Genomic DNA, 18839 nt, shown 5'->3' on the forward strand with positions numbered 1-18839 from the left:
AGCATCTGACTCTGTATAAGCAGAAGCCACTCTGGCTTTCTTTTATTTGAGGGAGACACCATTTTTGGGAGGGGAGGAAAAGGTTGTAAGATATCTGGTTTTTTTACCTTTTGCATTGTGATTTTATTTTTCTAAGAAGAGTATTGATTATTGTTTGCTTCCTAGTACAATATTATGGTTGACTTATACCTGATTATTTCTCCTGCTGAATCCTGCCAAGCAAATTGTGATTATGTCCCTTTTAATTATAGCAGTATGGCTTGTTTGTATATGGCCAGTGTGGGAAGTATCATTCAGTTGGGGAAGCTATGTTGTGACAGCTGATAAGAGGCACAACGCATCCTGCATCCTGGCAGGGGGGTTGACTAGATGACCCTTGCAGTCCCTTCTAACCCTACAGTTCTATGACATTTGACGTCTGGCCAGGTGAGGCCTCTCACACCTATGTGTGGAGACAGAAGAAAGTATATGCCTGTGGTGACTGTGAAATCATATTATGCTGTGCTTCAGTGTGAGACAGTGCCAATACTACGCTTATAGTGGCTAGATGGACATATCACCAAGATGATGGTCCCGGTCTCATAGAGAAGGGTGTCAGGAACAGACTGGCTGGGTCACAGCCCAGAATGCTACAAGCACAGGTCACAGTGGACATGCTTCTTTGCCGGTGCATATCTCACCAGCAGCCCCAAACCAGATCTGCAGATTTACCTAATGGTCTCTTCACCTGTACAGTGAATGGGCTTTATTTTTATCTGTCTGGGCCCAACTTAAAATTGTCCCTAGCCCAAAATTAGAGGCCTTTTAAAAGAAAAGCCAAGATGTATTCAGCATCCTGGGCTAGTCTGCCCTGAAGATGTCAATTTCCTGATGTGTGAGTGCAGCTGTTGTTTTCCCTAACTGTAAATCACAACCAGCTCAAGGCTTCTTCATTTTTCTTGTCTGAACGCTTCCTCCTACGCGTGGAAGCCCTTGTGCCCCCGACCCTATTTTTGCAAACAAGGCAGGTGGCTCATCCCATTGGGGTAACTTTTACTCCCTTGGCCCCTCCCTGTGCCTATGCCCCCCATTCGCATGCTGCATGGGATCTTTATCATAGATGAAACTGGAAAGAGCCTCCTGCGTTAACTCATTTCGTACTCACATTATATTATGTGTGTGGCTTCGCTTGAACATTCTTGCCTTGTTCTGTTTCTAACACTGCCCTGTTGCCACTGCAGTTTTATGACAGATCATTTGTTCCTCTCTACATTTGTCACAGTGCAGCTTTGAGTTATGTAGATATGCCCTGTGACCTAAAAGCATTTCAGCAAGAGAATGCAGTGAACTCTCTGACAGGCAGCTCAAGCAAATAAGCCCCTCAAAGTTTGGGAGCTGTCTGCCATTTGCCTCACAGACATAATCCTTACTGCCTGGGGCATGCTGAAATTGGTGCCACCAAGCAAGGAGGCACGTGATAGCCCTGGGGCTGTCAGAAACAAAATGTCACACTAAGGATGCAGCCAGCGTATACTTTGCTTTTGCTGTAGACCCATGCAGGTATGAGGATGAAGCACAGGTAGGACAAAGTCAAGCCAAGGCCATGGCAGTACCAGCAGTGATGACAAAAAGAGGAGATCGTACATGGAAAAATGCAGAAAATGGCACTTTAAAGTGGCTTCTGATCCCTTCATAAAAGTGACTGTCTATACTACCGGGGCAAGTCGACCTAAGTTACGCTACTTCAGTTATGTGAATAACGTAACTGAAGTAGACGTAGCTTAGGTCAACTTACCATGGTGTCTACACTGTGCTGGGTCAACGGGAGATCCTCTCCCACTGAATTCCCTTACTCTTCTTGGGGAAGTGAAGTACTGGAGTCGACCAGAGAGCGCTCTGCGATCGATTTAGCGGGTATTCACCAGACCCACTAAAACAACACCGCTGCATCGATCGCAGCAGTGTCAATCTACCAGTAAGGGTAGACATGGCCTAAGAGAGAGAAAAGGGGTGGAGGGTTGCTCAGGGGATTGGTATTGGGTTACAGACCTTCTTTGCTTCAACTCTGGTCCGGGCTGGTAGTGGTTGAGAGGTAACCATTTTGATGGCTATTTGGTGGCCTCTGGGACATAAACTGGTGATGTCAGTCCAGTTGCTAGACAAATGTCCACTTCCCAATTGGTACATTTGTTGGCAGTCTCAGCAGAGAGGCCAAGTATGGCTGTGGAAAGTGAATTACCTTCAGTCCTAGAAATAGGGCTAAGGCACACTGGTAGGAAACCATTCCACTGTCTGTGCTCTGCAAATACAGAACTTAAATCTCCAGGGCTGTTAGTTCAGCAGCATTAAATTCACTTTTAAAAAACATAATAAAAGACATAGGCAGGACACTGTACTTTACTGACACACCAGCAAGTACTTTGTGATTTTTAATTCTAACAGTGTTTGAAAGAAAGCAGAAAGAGGATGTTTTCTTCTTTTTCACTCTGCCAATTGTTTGCACATCATGCCACCCTCCTTGACTTTCCCTACCTCTAATTCCAGCCTCTTTATTTAACATCTACTTTCTCTTATTGGCATTGTGCAGGCCTTGCCATTACTCTCTCTTATGGGCGGGGGGAGGGTCTTTAAGACATCTGCTGAAGAAGGTGTTTTCTTAATTAACATCCTCTTAGTGGTTCTATAAATGTAATTACTGCATTTCTTGAACAAGCTGTACTGTTCTACTAACTACATTAAGGCCATCATGTTGTCTATCAGTAAGTAGGCTTCTACTTAGTGTAATAGTTTTGGGCTTTCTTGGTTCTTATGTTCGTGAAAGGTTCTCCTGGCAGAATGTTTCATTGTAAATTTCAGCTCCTTAATCAATATTGTTCACTTACCCAAAGACATTTCTTAGACTCCACTCTTTTCACATATACATACCCATTGTTTCTCAACTGACTATAGTGTCTGATGCATGCAATGTTAATTACTCCTATCATGTTTCTGATGTCTCTTCTCTGCTATTTCTATTTGTCAGGATTCTTCTATTTTCTGCAGAAAAAGTGATATCTCTGAACACCTCCAGTAATTTGCAGCCATTGCAAAAATTAATCATTTGAAAAGTGTGCCAAGGGACAGGTACTATGCACAGTACATTCAATTTCCTGAACAAGGGAATAGGTCAGACAAATCACAGAGTGCATTGTATGGGAGATTCAAAACAAATAAAAGGAATGGCTGCCTGGGGAATTAAAGACAAGTCACCCTAACTTCGAAACCTGGAAAGATACTAGAACAAACTATTAAGCAATCAATTTGTAAGCACCCAGAGGATACCAGGGTTATAAGGAATAGCCACCATGAATTAGTCAAGAGCAAATCATGCCAAATCAACTGAATTTCCTTCTTCAGCAGGGTTACTAGCTTAGTGGACAGGTGGGAAGCAGTAGATATGATATATCTCAATTTTAGTAAGACTTTTGACATTTGACATTTTCAAACTAGAGAAATGTTGTCTAGATGAAATTACTACAAGGTGGGTGCACAACTGGTTGAGAGACCATACTCAAGAAATAGTTTTCAATGTTCACTGTTAAACTGGGAGGAAATATCTAGTAGGATACCACAGGGGTCATTCCCGGGTCCGGTACTATTCAATATATTCATGAATTATTTGAATAATGGAGTGGACAGTATGCTTATAAAATTTGCAGATGACAGCAAACTTTGAGGGGTTGCTAGTACTTTGGAGGACAGGATTAGAATTCAAAATAATCTTGACAAATGGAGAATTGGTCTGAAATAAGGTGAAATTCAATAAAGAAAAGTGCAAAGTATACACTTAGGAAGGAAAAATCAAATGCATAACTATAAAATCGGCAATAACTGGCTAGGTGGTAGTATTGCTGAAAAAGATCAAGGGTCATACTGGATCACAAATTGAATATGAGTCAACAGTGTGATGCAGGTGCAAAAAAAGGCTAATATCATTCTGGGGTGTTTTAACAGGAGTGTTGTATATAAGATACAGGAGGTAACTGTTCTACTCTACTTGGCACTGGTGATGCCTCAGCTGGGGTACTGTGTCCCATTCTGGATGCCACACTTTAGCAAAGCTGTGGATAAATTGGAGAGAGTCCAGAGGAGAGCAACAAAAATCATAAAAGGTTTAGAAAACCCGACTATGAGGAAAAGTTTAAAAAACTGGGTGTGTTTAGTCTTGAGAAAAGAAGACTAAGGGGAGGCTTTATAACAGTTTTCAAATATGTTAAGGGCTGTTACAAAGAGGGTGGTGATCAATTGTTCTCTGTGTCCACTGAAGGCAGGACAAGAAATAATGGGCTTAATCTTCAGCAAGGGAAATTTAGGTTAGATATTAGGAAATACTTTCTAACTATAAGGGTAGTTAAGCTCTGGAATAGGCATCCAGCTGAGGTTATGGAATCCCTGTCACTTGAGGTTTTTAAGAACAGTCTGGACAAACAGCTGGATGGTCTAGGTTTATTTGGTCCTGCCTCAGAGTAGGGGGTTGGACCTACATTTTCTCTGATTCTAAGGCCTTGTCTACACTACGCGTTTATACCGAATTTAGCAGCGTTAAACCAATTTAACCCTGCACCCGTCCACACAACGAAGCCCTTTATATCGATATAAAGGGCTCTTAAAACCGATTTCTGTACTCCTAGCGCTCAAATCGGTATTGCCATGTCGGATTAGGGTTAGGGTGGCCGCAATTCAACGGTATTGGCCTCCGGGCGGTATCCCACAGTGCACCATTGTGACCGCTCTGGAAAGCCATCTGAACTCGGATGCACTGGCCAGGTAGACAGGAAAAGCCCCGCGAACTTTTGAATTTCATTTCCTGTTTGGCCAGCGTGGAGCGCTCACCAGCACAGGTGACCACGCAGAGCTCATCAGCACAGGTAACAATGCAGTCTCCGGAGAATCGAAAAAGAGCTCCAGCATGGACTGCACGGGAGGTACTGGATCTGATCGCTGTATGGGGAGAGGATTCCGTGCTAACAGAACTCTGTTCCAAAAGACGAAATGAAAAAACATTTGAAAAAATTTCCAAGGCCATGATGCAGAGAGGCCACACCAGGGACTCAGTACAGTGCCGTGTGAAAGTTAAGGAGCTCAGACAAGCCTACCAGAAAACCAAAGAAGCAAACGGAAGGTCCGGGGCAGGGCCGAAAACATGCCGCTTCTATGCTGAGCTGCATGCAATTCTAGGGGGGTCCGCCACCACTACCCCACCCCTGTCCGTGGATTCCGAGGTGGGGGTAATCTTAGCCATGCCCGAGGATTCTGCGGACGGGGAAGATGAGGAGGAGGAAGAGGAGGACGAGCTTGCAGAGAGCACACAGCACTCCATTATCCTCAACAGCCAGGAGCTTTTTCTCACCCTGACGGAATTACCCTCCCAAGCCACTATCCCAGACAATGAAGCCATGGGAGGGACCTCTGGTGAGTGTACCTTTGTAAATATAAAACATGGTTTAAAAGCAAGCATTTTTAATGATTAATTTGCCCTGAGGACTTGGGATGCATTTGCGGCCAGTACAGTTACTGGAAAAGTCTTTTAACATGTCTGGGGATGGAGCGGAAATCCTCCAGGGACATCTCCATGAAGCTCTCCTGGAGGTACTCCAAAAGCCTTTGCCGAAGGTTTCTGGGCAGGGCAGCCTTATTCCGTCCTCCATGGTAGGACACTTGACCACGCCATGCATGTAGCAAGTAATCTGGTATCATTGCGTGACAAAGCCTAGCTGTGTATGGTCCCAGTGTTTGCTGGCATTCAAGCAACATCCGTTCTTTATCTCGCTGTGTTATCCTCAGGAGAGTGATATAGTTCATGGTAACCTGGTTGAAATTCAGGAATTTAATTAAGGAGACAGAGATTGCCATTCCTACTGGGCTGTTTGCCTGTGGCTTAAAAGAAATCCTTCCTTGCAGGTAGCCAAGCAGGGGGAAGAGGGGGGGTGGTGATTGGCGCTGAGCTTTTTCGCGTTTGGCTAGCAGGGATCTTCCATGATACCAGCCACGCGGTGTGGGGAGGGGTAAAGCGATCATCCCAGAGAATTGGATGGGGGGGTGGTTTCTGCTGCTGCACGTTAACAGGAAAGAAGCAGCACTCAACGGGCTTTGCTTGCTATTTGGGAAAGGAGGGCGCTGGATATATGAAGGCTGCAGAAGACGAAAGACAATGGCTTACCATGGCCGCATGCAAGCCGAATTCTGCTGCCCGGACCTGCATCTGTGAGATCTCTAACACCAGAGCCGCAGGCACTCAATATTAAGATGCAAAATGCGACCTTGTAGTGAAATCACATGTGCTATGTAAGGTGAATAGTGTTGTTCACCATGAAAGAGTATAACCATTGTTCTGTAAAATGTATCTTTTTAAATACTTCTCTCCCTTTTTTCCCTCCCTCATGCAGCTGCAAATTTTTCAAGCCTCCTTACTCTGTCCCGAAGGCTATCTCAGAGAAGGCAGCGGAAAAAAAAGACGCGAGACGAAATGTTCTCGGAAATCATGGAAGTGACCCGCAATGAAAGAGCTCATCTGAATGAGTGGAAGGACATGGTATCAAAGTACAGGAAAGAAGCCAGTGACCGTGAGGACAGCAGGGACGAATGTGAGGACAGGAGAGATGAACGTGAGAGGAGAGACGCTCGAGATGAGAGGAGAGATGCTCGAGATGAGAGGTGGCGGCAGGAAGATCAGTTGTGGCGGGATGCTCCGGCGTATGGTGGAGCTTCAGGAACGGCAGCAGGATCTTAGAGTGCCGCTGCAGCCCCTATATAATCACCCTCCTCCCTCACCATGTTCCTTAGCCTCCTCACCCACCAGACAAGTAAGAACGCGTGGGGGGAGGCTCCGTGCACCCGCCCACTCCACCCCAGTGGACAGCCCAAGCAAAAGGCTGTCATTATTATGAAATTTTTTTAGTGGCCTTTTCCTTCCCTCCTATCCTCGTCCCAAACTCCACCTGGGCTACCTTGTCAGTTCTCTCCCTCTTTTTATAATTAATTAATAAAGAATACATGATTTTTAAACGAGAGTGACTTCATTTCTTTAGAAAGCAAGCTGTGTTTGAAGGGGGGGTGGCTTACAGGGAATGAGTCAATCAAGGGGTGGTGGGTTTCATCAAGGAGAAACAAACACAACAGTCACACTGTACCCTGGCCAGTGATGAAACTGGTTTTCAAAGCTTCTCTAATGCACCGCTTCCTGGTGTGCTCTTCTAATCACCCTGATATCTGGCTGCACGTAATCAGCGGCCAGGTGTTTTGCCTCAGCCTCCCACCCCGCCATAAAGGTCTCCCCCTTACTCTCACAGAGATTGTGGAGCACACAGCAAGCAGCAATAACAATAGGGACATTGGTTTGGCTGAGGTCTGATCGAGTCAGTAATGTGCGCCAGCGCGCCTTTAAATGGTCAAATGCACATTCTACCACCATTCTGCACTTGCTCAGCCTGTAGTTGAACAGCTCCTGACTACTGTCCAGGCTGCCTGTGTATGGCTTCATGAGCCATGGCATCAAGGGGTAGGCTGGGTCCCCCAGGATAACTACAGGCATTTCAACATCCCCAACTGTTATTTTCTGGTCTGGGAAGTAATTCCCTTGCTGCAGCCGTTTAAACAGAGTAGTGTTCCTGAAGATGTGAGCGTCATGAACCCTTCCCGGCCATCCCACATGGATGTTAGTGAAACATCCCTTGTGATCCACCAGTGCTTGCAGCACCATTGAAAAGTACCCCTTGTGGTTTATGTACTGGGTGCCCTGGTGCTCCGGAGCCAAGATAGGGATATGGGTTCCACCTATCGCCTCACCACAGTTAGGGAATCCCATTGCAGCAAAGCCATCCACTATGGCCTGCACATTTCCCAGAGTCACAACCTTTCGTAGCAGAAGCTCAGTGATTGCTTTGGCTACTTGCATCACAGCAGCCCCCACAGTAGATTTTCCCACTCCAAATTGATTCCCGACTGACCGGTAGCTGTCTGGCGTTGCAAGCTTCCAGAGGGCTATTGCCACTTGCATCTCAACCGTGAGGGCTGCTCTCATCTTGGTATTCTGGCATTTCAGGGCAGGGGAAAGCAAGTCAGAAAGTTCCATGAAAGTGCCCTTACGCATGCGAAAGTTTCGCAGCCACTGGGAATCGTCCCACACCTGCAACGCTATGTGGTCCCACCAGTCTGTGCTTGTTTCCCGGGCCCAAAATCGGCGTTTCATGGCTAGAACCTGCCCCATTACCAGCAGGATCTCCAACGCGCCGGGGCCCGCGGTTTGAGAGAATTCTGTGTCCATATCCTCATCACTCTCGTTGCTGCTCTGCGATAGCCGCCTCCTCCTCGCCTGGCTTTGCAGGTCCCGGTTCAGCATAGACTGCACGATAATGCGCGAGGTGTTTACAACGTCCATGATTGCTGTCTTGAGCTCAGCAGGGTCCATGCTTGCCATAGTATGGCGTCTGCACAGTTCACCCAGGAAAAAAGGCGCGAAACAGTTGTCTGCTGCTGCTTTCACGGAGGGAGGGGTGAGGCTGTACCCAGAAGCACCAGCGACAATGTTTTTTGCCCCATCAGGCACTGGGATCTCAACCCAGAATTCCAATGGGCGGGGGAGACTGCGGGAACTATGGGATAACTATGGGATAGCTACCCACAGTGCAACGCTCCGGAAATCGACGCTAGCCTCGGTACATGGATGCACACCGCCGAATTACTGTGCTTAGTGCGGCCGCGTGCACTCGACTTTATACAATCTGTTTTAAAAAACCAGTTTCTGTAAAATTGGAATAATCCCGTAGTGTAGACATACCCTAAGGTAATGGCACATAATGACACATAGGGGATCTGTGGGCAGGGAACAGCCTCAGCACTCCTCCTGTTCAGGCCAACATAAACTAGGAGACATCACAGAAACTGCGAGGAATCCACCTCCACTAGAATTCCTTGAAGCTAAAGCTATACATCTGACACTTAACCTACAGAAAAATATCCGTTATAAGACAAAGGTGATAGCCTTGATATGTTATTTTGGGCCTCTATTGTCTAGTATGGGATGTCAACAAAAGGCACTTTCTCATTATGGGCTGCACAAAGGAGCTGGGATTGCACTATGAGAATAATAAGCACTTTTATAGGAGACGAGGACCTCAAAGCATATTACACTCATTAAATGATCTTACTATCCCATGGGACAGGAAAATACTACATAGATGGATGAACTGAGACTGAGATGGATTAAGTGACTTGGCTAAACTTAGAGTCAGTGACAGAACTGGGAACAGATGCCAGGAGTCAGACTCCCAGTGTACTGCTCTAACCAGTATCCTGCTCTGCTGTGTAGAGGTGCATCTTTCTTGACAGAACAAGAAGCAATGGTCTCAAGTTGCAGTGGGGGAGGTCTAGGTTGGATATTTGGAAACACTATTTCACTAGGAGGGTGGTGAAGCACTAGAATGGGTTACCTACGAAGGTGGTGCAATCTCCATCTTTAGAGGTTTTTAAGGCCCGGCTTGACAAAGCCCTGGCTGGGATGATTTAGTTGGTGTTGGTCCTGCTTGGAGCAGAGGACTGGACTAGATGACCTCCTGAGGTCTCTTCCAACCCTAACATTCTATGATTCTATGAATGACTGAGAAAGAACACAGGGGACCTAAAATTAGAAAAATATCTAGTAACTAAACAAAGCAATGAATGAGAAACCACCAGCTCCAGTGAGGTAAATCCATTGTCCTGTTGAGTTCTTTGCCTTCATGGTAAATTGGAGTCCAGTGGGTGATTGTCAAAGGCAGCCCCTCCTCAGAGCGCTCTCCTGCAGCAGGCCACTGTACAACAAGTGTACTTGCCTCAGTTTCCCCTTTCTTTTGTCCATGAAAGGAACATCAGGTGGGGTCCACAAAGGTACTTAGGCACCTAAATCTCAGACTCCAATGCCTATGTTCTGGGTTTAGGTGCCTAAGGCCCAGTTTTAAGCTTCACTGTAATCCACAAAATTCCCACCCAATCCTGTAGTCAACCTAAACTCCCAGAGAGCCTAAATTTTCATGGTAAAAATTCCCTAAATGCCTATAACTTCTGCCTTTGAGCATGCACACTGCTGCTTCCCTCTGGGAGTCTAGACACCTGTCTTCTGATGAAGCCCCTATCTCACGGGCGGGGCCTGATCCAATAGACATGCTCAGAGGCCACATACCAGATTGAAAAACTGGCCACTACGGTAGGAGACAGTGGTACTACCCATTTTATACCTTTTAGCACAGTGGGTAGAACACTCACTTGGGATGTGGGGATCCATGTTCAATTACCCCCTTTTTGCCAGAGAGGGAGAAAGAATTTGAACCTGAGTCTCCCACCTCTCAGGCGAGCCCTTCAACCATTGGGCTAACAGTTATAAGGTGGGCACCATCACCACCACCACCTCCACCTCCTCTGGCTGTTTTGTGTGAAGCAAGTCAGCACCTAACTCATTCTCCAAGAAATCCCTTACGTTCCTAAGCTGCCTGACTCCAGGTGGCTGGTTCCTGTTCGTGGATCACTAAACAGAGCTAGGCATCTATCTGCACCCTGACTTAGTGCCTGTCTCTGAGAGAGAGGCAAGACTTAGCACACACCCTTCGTGTCAGCAGCTCCCATTGGCCTGCGTAGGCAGCTCCCTGCCTAGCATGCTGGCTTTTGTGGATCACATTCTAAGGCAACTATCTCTCCCCATTTATTGTGTAGGGAGCCTAGATGCCTAACTCAGCTTTGTGGATCACAGTGATGTTCCTGTTATTTTCTAGGCACCTAAAAATTAAGCACCATGATATGCAGCATTGTGACACTGAGTCCCTTTATGGATCTGGGCCCTAGTCTCTCACAGTGTCCAATTCAAAAGCCCACCTCAAGGCATAATTTATTCTTGTACATGTCCACAGAATCCTTGTAATAAAACCAATCTCCTGAAAACCCTGAAGTAGATCGGGTTCCCAGCAGTTTTCCATACCCGCTCCCAGGACAACATTTCCCATTCACCCTCTCAAGAGTCCACCTCCAGTCTGTTCCCCGACTCCTTCTGACCTTGTTCCAGGGCTCCACTCTCCAGGCCATTTACCTGAGAGCTCCCAGATTCGCTTCTTTCCTGCAACTCTTCTCCAGGGGCCCCAAGTCAGGTCTCCCATGAGAGAACTCCCAGCAGTGTTCCACTCACCCAGGCCTCCCTGCCAGTGAGTCTTAACTCTGCCCAGGGAACATCCCTTCAAGACCAACCCCTTGTTCTGGGTACAGCTCCCCCAAGCCCTCTGCTTAGTTCTGCTGCAAAGGGCAGCTATCTTTCTGGGCATGAATCTCCCCTCGCTTATGAAGGTTTTGCACTGGTGTAACTCCATTCAATAATTACTGTTGATTTTACCTGGGCATGAGTGAGAGGGGAAATGGGCCCTTTCTCTGGCATTAATCAGCACTTCCTCCTTGTTTCTTGGATAGACCCTGTTGCAGCATTGTTCCATATGACTATTTTCCATCTCTATTTTGCTTGATACAGATTTCTCCCTTAGTGAACAATAATGTTTCCTTGTCAGTGGCACCTGCTGGCTGCCTTCTATAGGTGCTTTGGCTCCTTGCACTCCCTCCTGTGCCACAGGCTGATGTGATTGCCAGTGGCTCTCTCATTTGATTATGAAACACACCCTCCAGAGAAGGAAACATTACTCACAAGAGCTTTGGATCATGTATGTTGTTGCCAAATCTCTTTTCCACTCCTCTATTTGGGTTTCACATCCTCCACAACACAGTGTACTGCAGCTGCTTGCATACAGGAATGATGCAGAATTTCAATAATTTCTCAGGAAAAGATCCTGGGCTTTTCTGAATACAATTACACAAGTCTTCCCCCTGTTGCCATCATACATAGTGCACACAGACATGGGAGGCTAGCTCTATGTCTGTTATGCTAGCTTGATAAGTTGCTTCCTTCTCTTCATCAAGATCATGACATTGGCTCTGATGGGCACATTTTAAATTAAAAGAAATAAAGAAAACATGTCCCTTTGACTCTGTCAGGCAACATTAGCCAGAGAGAGAGAGAGCATATTTACATAAGATAAGGAGACACTGTCTAGATAAAAACAACATACGGTTAAAAAATAAAGGCTTGATCTAGTGCACATTGAATCAATATGAGTCTCTCTATTGGTTTCAGATGGCAGTGGATGGGGCCCTAATAGTTGCTAAATGCATCACAAGAGCCCAAATCCTATGAGTTGCTGAGAAAGCTGAACTTCCATTTACTTCAGTGGTCACTGAGGATGCTCAGTACTTTTCAGAATCTGGCTCTAAATGATTAAACTGAAAAAATAATAAATTAATTTATTTTTCACTCATTGTGGCCTGTTTATTTTTACACTTGATTCAGCTTGGGCAGTGGAAGGAGGTTGGTCAGTTTCACTTTCTAGTTCTCATTCCTAGGTTATGGACACAGTAGCTGAATGTTTTCATTAAAAAGATTTTCTGCATTGTTTCCTATTAAAACTTTTCTAAGTATTGTGAGACTTTTCCTCCTATCTCTCAAAGCCAAAAATACCTGGCAGTGTATCTTTTCAGACACGGTACCTTGAGGCAGCTGACTCCATGGGTAGCATTATTTCAGCAATGCGTAAGTCATATAGTGAAGTGTTTGGGTTTGCTTCATTTAGGGGCGGGGAATTCATTTACTTGATGTTGCCCTAGTACTATAGCAAAGGAAGTTTGGTAGGACCAGCTCAAAAAAGAGTAAGAACAATATACCAAATTGTAAGTTCACGCGAGAAATAAATCCACATTTTATTAGGGCTGTTTTCCTGCTAACTCAATAGCTTCCTACATGGGTACATAATACTGCGTGAGGAGGTGCTGTTAATAGGAATAGGTCATAAAGAAGTCTATTCCTGAAAAACAGCTTGCAAGCAGAAACAGCTGGTCCACGTTTCTATTGAAGAGATCAAATTTTATGGGAATTTGGAAAGCAGTCCAACTTATTAGGAAAAGGAGTGAAGAAGGTAGCCACAACAGAGACAAGCATTGCTAAGGAAGATGAATGGACAGCAAGAAAGGGTTCATTTCAAGTTGCCAGGTTTCTCCCATACAAAGAATGGTAACATGGAAGGATTGAGAAAACTGAAAAACAAACGCCATAACAACTTTTACAAACAGGTATCACAGTATTGTATTCTGCTATAAGGATCCAATTCCGCAAAGCACTTAAGCATATGTTTAACTTTAAGTATGTTCTTAAATCCCATTGATTCAAGTTCAAAGAACATGAAACACCCAAATCTACATGCTATAAAATAACAGGGAACAAAAATAAATATGATGTCCATCTTACCCAAAGTTTATCTTAAGAAGCAGCAAAGAATCCTGTGGCACCTTATAGACTAACAGACGTTTTGCAGCATGAGCTTTCGTGGGTGAATACCCACTTCTTCGGATGCAAGTAGTTTTTCCTACTTGCATCCGAAGAAGTGGGTATTCACCCACGAAAGCTCATGCTACAAAACGTCTGTTGGTCTATAAGGTGCCACAGGATTCTTTGCTGCTTCTACAGAACCAGACTAACACGGCTACCCCTCTGATACTTTATCTTAAGAGTTAATTAAGAGACTCAACTAACTTTAGAAAAGGCTTAGCACAACCCCTTGAAGGTCTCAAGCATTCATCACATAGCAGGGCAGCTCAAAGCTGCTTTATATGGGGAAAGTATTAAAGAAGAGTTCCATGAAGAATTCCTGTATGTAATTAATCACTCCTCAATAAATGGATCACGCTGAAAACAAAGTGAAACCAATTTCATCTGGAGACCCTTTTAGAAAAATTTTGTGTTCCCATTTTTCACAAGTTAAATGAACACAAGACAGTGTTCATTTGTTGCATTTCTTATCTCACTAAAGCAAGCTCAATTTCTCTAGAGCTTTTGGCTGTCTGAAGCAATCCCAATCAAGCCTTCTTCCTGGCACCCCTAGACCCCTTAGGGACTTCTTTTCAGCACTTGAAAACATGAGAATGGTCATACTGGGTCAGACCAATGGTCCATCACGTCCAGTAACCTGTATCTGAAAGTGGTCAGTGCCAGATGCTTCTGGCAGTTGGTGCTTTAGGGACATCTAGAGCATGGGGTTAGGTCCCAGACCATCTTGCATAATAGTCCTTAATGGACCTATCCTTCATGAACTTATCTAATTCTGTTTTGAACCCAGTTATACTTTTGACCTTCACAACATCCTATGGCAATGAGTTCCACAGGTTGACTGTGCAGTGTGTGAAGAAGTACTTCCTTTTGTTTGTTTTAAACCTCCTGCCTATTAATTTCATCTGGTGACCCTTATATCTTGTGTTATGTGAAGGAGTAAATAACACCTCCCTATTCACTTTCCCATATCATTCATGATTTTATAGACCTCTATCATATCCCCCCTCAGTCATCTCTCTATCATATTGTCTTAGTTGTCTCTTTTCCAAGATGAACAGTCCCATTCTTTTTAATCTCTCCCCATATGGAAGCTGTTCCATACCCCTAATCATTTTTCTTGCCCTTCTCTGCACCTTTTCCAATTCTAATATATCTTTTTTGAGATGGGGTGACCAGAACTGCATGCAGTATTCAAGGTGTGGCAGTACCATAAATTTATATAGCAGCATTATGATATCTTCTGTTTTATTATCTATCCCTTTCTTAATGATTCCCAATATTCTGTTCGCTTTTTTGACTGCTTCTGCACATTGAGCAGCTGTTTTCAGAGAACTATCCAAGATGACTCTAAGATCTTTTTCTTGAGTGGTAACAGCTAATTTAGACTCCCATCACTTTGTGTGTATAGTTGGGATGATGTTTTCCAGTGTGCATTACTTTGCACTTATCAATATGATTTCATCTGCCATTTTGTTGCCCACTCTCCTACTTTTGTGAGATCCCTTTGAAACTCTTTGCAGTCAGCTTTGGACTTAACTATCTTGAGTCATTTTGTACTGTCTGCAAATTTTGCCACCTCACTGTTCACCCCAGAAGATTTATAAATATGTTGAACAGCACAAACCTCAATACAGATCTTTGAGGGAACCTCGCTATTTACCTCTCTCCATTGTGAAAGCTGACCATTTATTCCTACTATTTGTTTCCTATCTTTTAATTAGTTACTGATCCATATGTGGATCTTCCCTCTTATCCCATGACTGCTCGCTTTGCTTAACAGCCTTTGGTGAGGGTGCTTGTCAAAGGCTTTCTGAAAGTCCAAATACATTATATCCACTGGATCACCCTTGTCCACATGCTTGTTGACTCCTCAAAGAATTCTTGGAGACTGGTGAGGTATGATTTCCCTTTACAAAAGCCATATTGATTCTTTCCCAATATATTGTGTTTATCTATGTCTGATAATTCCATTCTTTACTAGTTTCAGTCAGTTTGCCTGGTACTGAAGTTAGGTTTACTTGTCTGTAATTGCCAGGATTGCTTCTGGAGCTTTTTTTAAAAATAGGCATTACATTAGCTATCCTCCAGTAATCTAGTACAGAAGCTGATTTAAGTGATAGGTTACATACCACAGTTAGTGGTTCTGCAATTTCATATCTGAGTTCCTTCAGAATGCTTGGGTGAATACCATCTGATCCTGGTGACTTATTCATGTTTAATTTGTCAATTTGTTCCAAAAACCTCCTCTATTGCTGCCTTAATCTGGGACAGCTCCTCAGATTTGTCACCTAAAAGGAATGATTTGGGTGTGGGGATCTCCCCCACATCCTCTGCAGTGAAGCCTGGTGCAAGAAATTAATTTAGCTTTCTCCACAATGGCCTTGTCTTCCTCTTTGCTGCTTTTACAGATCCAGACTCTTTGCTGCTTTTACAGATCCAGACTAACACGGCTACCCCTCTGATACTTGTCTTCCTTGAGTGCTCCTTTAGCACCTTGATTCTCCAGTGGCCCCACTCACTGATTGGCAGGCTTCCAGCTTCTGATGTAGTTAAAAAAAATTGTTGTTAATTTGTGTGTTCTTAGGTAGTAGTTCTTCAAATTCTTTCCTGACCTGCCTTATCATACTTTTACAATTGATTTGCCAGAGTTTATGCTCTTTTCTACTTTTCTCACTAGAATCTCACTTCTAATTTTTTAAAGGATGCCTTTTTGCATCTAACCGCCTCTTTTACTCTGTTGTTTAGCCATGGTGACATATTTTGGTCTGCTTACTGTTTTGTTTTTCATTTGGCGGTATACCTTTACATTGACCCTCTATTATGGTGTTTTTAAATAGTCTCCATGGCATATGCAGGCATTTCACTCTTGTAATTGTTCCTTTTAACTTCTGTTTAACTAGCTGCCACATTTTTATGTTGTCCTCTTTTTTAAGTTAAATGCTACTGTGGTGAATTTCTTTGGCATTTTCCCCCCTACAGGGATGTTAAATTTAATTACATTATGGTTGCTGTTAATGAGTGGCTCAGCTATATTCACCTCTTGGACCAGATACAGTGCTTCACTTCAGACTAAATCAAGACTTGCCTCTCCCCTTGTGGGTTCCAGGATTAGCTGCTCCAAGATGCAATCATTAATGGTGACAAGAAACTTTATCTCTGCATCCCGTCCTGAGGTGATATGTACCCAGTCAATATGGAGATAGTTGAAATCTCCCATTATTATTGCGTTTTCTGCTTTTGCAGCCTCTCTAATTTCCCTGCGCATTTCACTGTCACCACCCTGGTCAGATGGTCGATAGTATATTCTTACTGCTATACTCTTATTATGCCAGCATTATTCTATCCCTAGAGCTTCTATGGTATAGTTTGATTCATTTAAGATTTTTACTGTATTTGACTTTATGCTTTCTTTCACACAGAATGCCACTCCCCTACAGCACAACCTACTCTGTCATTCCTGTATATATTGTATCCTGGTGTTAGAGTGACTAGAGAGTAAGTGTGAAAAATCAGGACTAGGGGGGAGGGGGTGGGGTAATATATAAGAAAAAGACCCAAATATTGGGATTGTCCCTATGAAATTGGGACATCTGGTCATCCTACCTGGTGTTACCATGTCGCATTGATTATCCTCATTCTACCAAGTTTCCGCAATGCCTGTTATATAAATATCCTCATTTAATGCCAGACACTCTACTTCACCCATGTTCGTATTTAAACTTCTAGCATTTGTATATAAGCACGTGCACATTTTGTCAATATTCAGTTGCTTGCCTTCATGTGTTATATGTAAACTTACTGTCCCTCTAAGTCCAACACCATCAGCCCCCCTGTGATTTCTGTTCAGTAGTCATATCCCCCTACAGGCTTTTCTTCTGCTTCTCCAACCCTGAAAAGTCTAGGGACAAAACAAGATGTACAGGACACACTGACTTGTTGATCGTCTTACAGAAAGCAAAGGATTTGCATGATTTAAGAGTCAACATTTGTAAAGCCAATTACACATACTATATTCTACAGTTAATGGGATACTGTAAAGTGTGTTATATGGGATATGTTATACAGGAGGTAAGACTAGATGGTGACAATGGTCCCTCCCGGCCTTAAAAAAATCAAACAAAACCTCAATTTAGGTTTTGTTATAACAAGATTTACAAAACCTAAAAATCAAGAAACATCAGTGAAGACAAAGCTTTTGGTTTAGATGTAAATGTTCCTCTACAGGTTTGTCATTACAGAACTGGGTGACCTCAAATGAAACTAAGTTGACTACTTTCACTGCCCCAGTTGAGTAAAATGCCAAAACCAAGAAGTCAGCATGAATGATGAAAAATCAATGAGATTGTAAAGCCTGCTTCCCATTCAAAGATGTGAGGTGCCTGATGTCAATACACATAGGGATATTTGCTTTTTGTTTTACAAATGTGATTTTTCACTTGACAGTGTCCCTGAATGAATGAGGAGAAAGGTGTGATCATTTGTTCTCTACTACAGTGAAATGTGTTTTAAGCAACCACAACAGGCAATTGGGGTGTTTAAGGGGATTTAAAAAAGGAAGAGGGGACTTGTACTCAATATGTTTGGGGATATTTTCTCATGTCTCCTCAACTAGGAAATTGTGTAATTAAGGTTTCATTCTGTATGACTGGGGTCCCCCTTTCCTCTGGTTTGCTGTGTAATCTTGTGGGAGTGGGATAAAGCAGACTTTTCAGGGGAATAAGATAGAGGTAGATGAGATCATCCTATTTGCTGCTCCTGGAGATTGAATCACCCCCTGATGCCTACATTAGTTATCTCTCTCCCCTTCCATTGTCATGGGTCACACTAGTAGGGATTCACTGTGATCGCCAGGGACATTCTTGCCCCTTAGACTTACCTATTGTTGAAACCACAGTCCCCACAAAATAAAAGGCCCCGGTAAAATCCCATCGGGGTCTGATGTCATCGACCCGGATCCCGGCCACACTGGCCTCTTGGTACTCCCGGAGAAAGTCTTGCAGCTCTGCCCGGCTCAGGTTGTGCCTCTGGCTGAAGTTCACGAACCTCTCCTCCCACTTCTCCTTGGCTTCCCTCTCGGTGGGCAGCTCGATGGCCGAGAACACAGCGGCCCCGCACAGCATGTACAGGATGATGAGCGCGGCCAGCAGCAGGAAGCGGGCGTTATCCTCGTTCAGGTGACCCAGGCTGGAGCAGCAGCAGCCGCGCCACGCCATTCTCCGCCCCGGGGGACCAGGCCGAGGGGGCTGCTGGAGCCCGGCACGACGTTTGCACCCGACCGCAGCTCCCCCAAACTCCCACAAGCGTAGCTGCGTCCTGGGTTATACTCCCGGGGCCAGGGCTGCCAGGGGCCGTGAGCAGCGCGATCCATGGCCACCCCGCATCTCTGCCGGCGGATCCGGGCGGCCTCTCCAGGGCACTTGGATGACAGAGGCGTGCA

The 18839-nt window shown here is 44.5% G+C and overlaps 1 protein-coding gene across 1 annotated transcript in view; it reads right to left on the reverse strand.

The window, feature by feature from the left end:
* Positions 1-18615, reverse strand: part of KCNK13 (potassium two pore domain channel subfamily K member 13) — a 131152-nt gene extending 112537 nt beyond the window's left edge. Inside the window, exon 1 of the mRNA XM_045016941.1 lies at positions 18279-18615. Coding sequence (XP_044872876.1) covers positions 18279-18615 — 337 coding nt within the window. The remainder of the gene's footprint in view (positions 1-18278) is intronic.
* Positions 18616-18839: the final 224 nt, after the last annotated feature.

Source organism: Mauremys mutica, chromosome 4 (genome assembly GCF_020497125.1).
Source record: "Mauremys mutica isolate MM-2020 ecotype Southern chromosome 4, ASM2049712v1, whole genome shotgun sequence".
Lineage (NCBI taxonomy): Eukaryota > Metazoa > Chordata > Testudines > Geoemydidae > Mauremys > Mauremys mutica.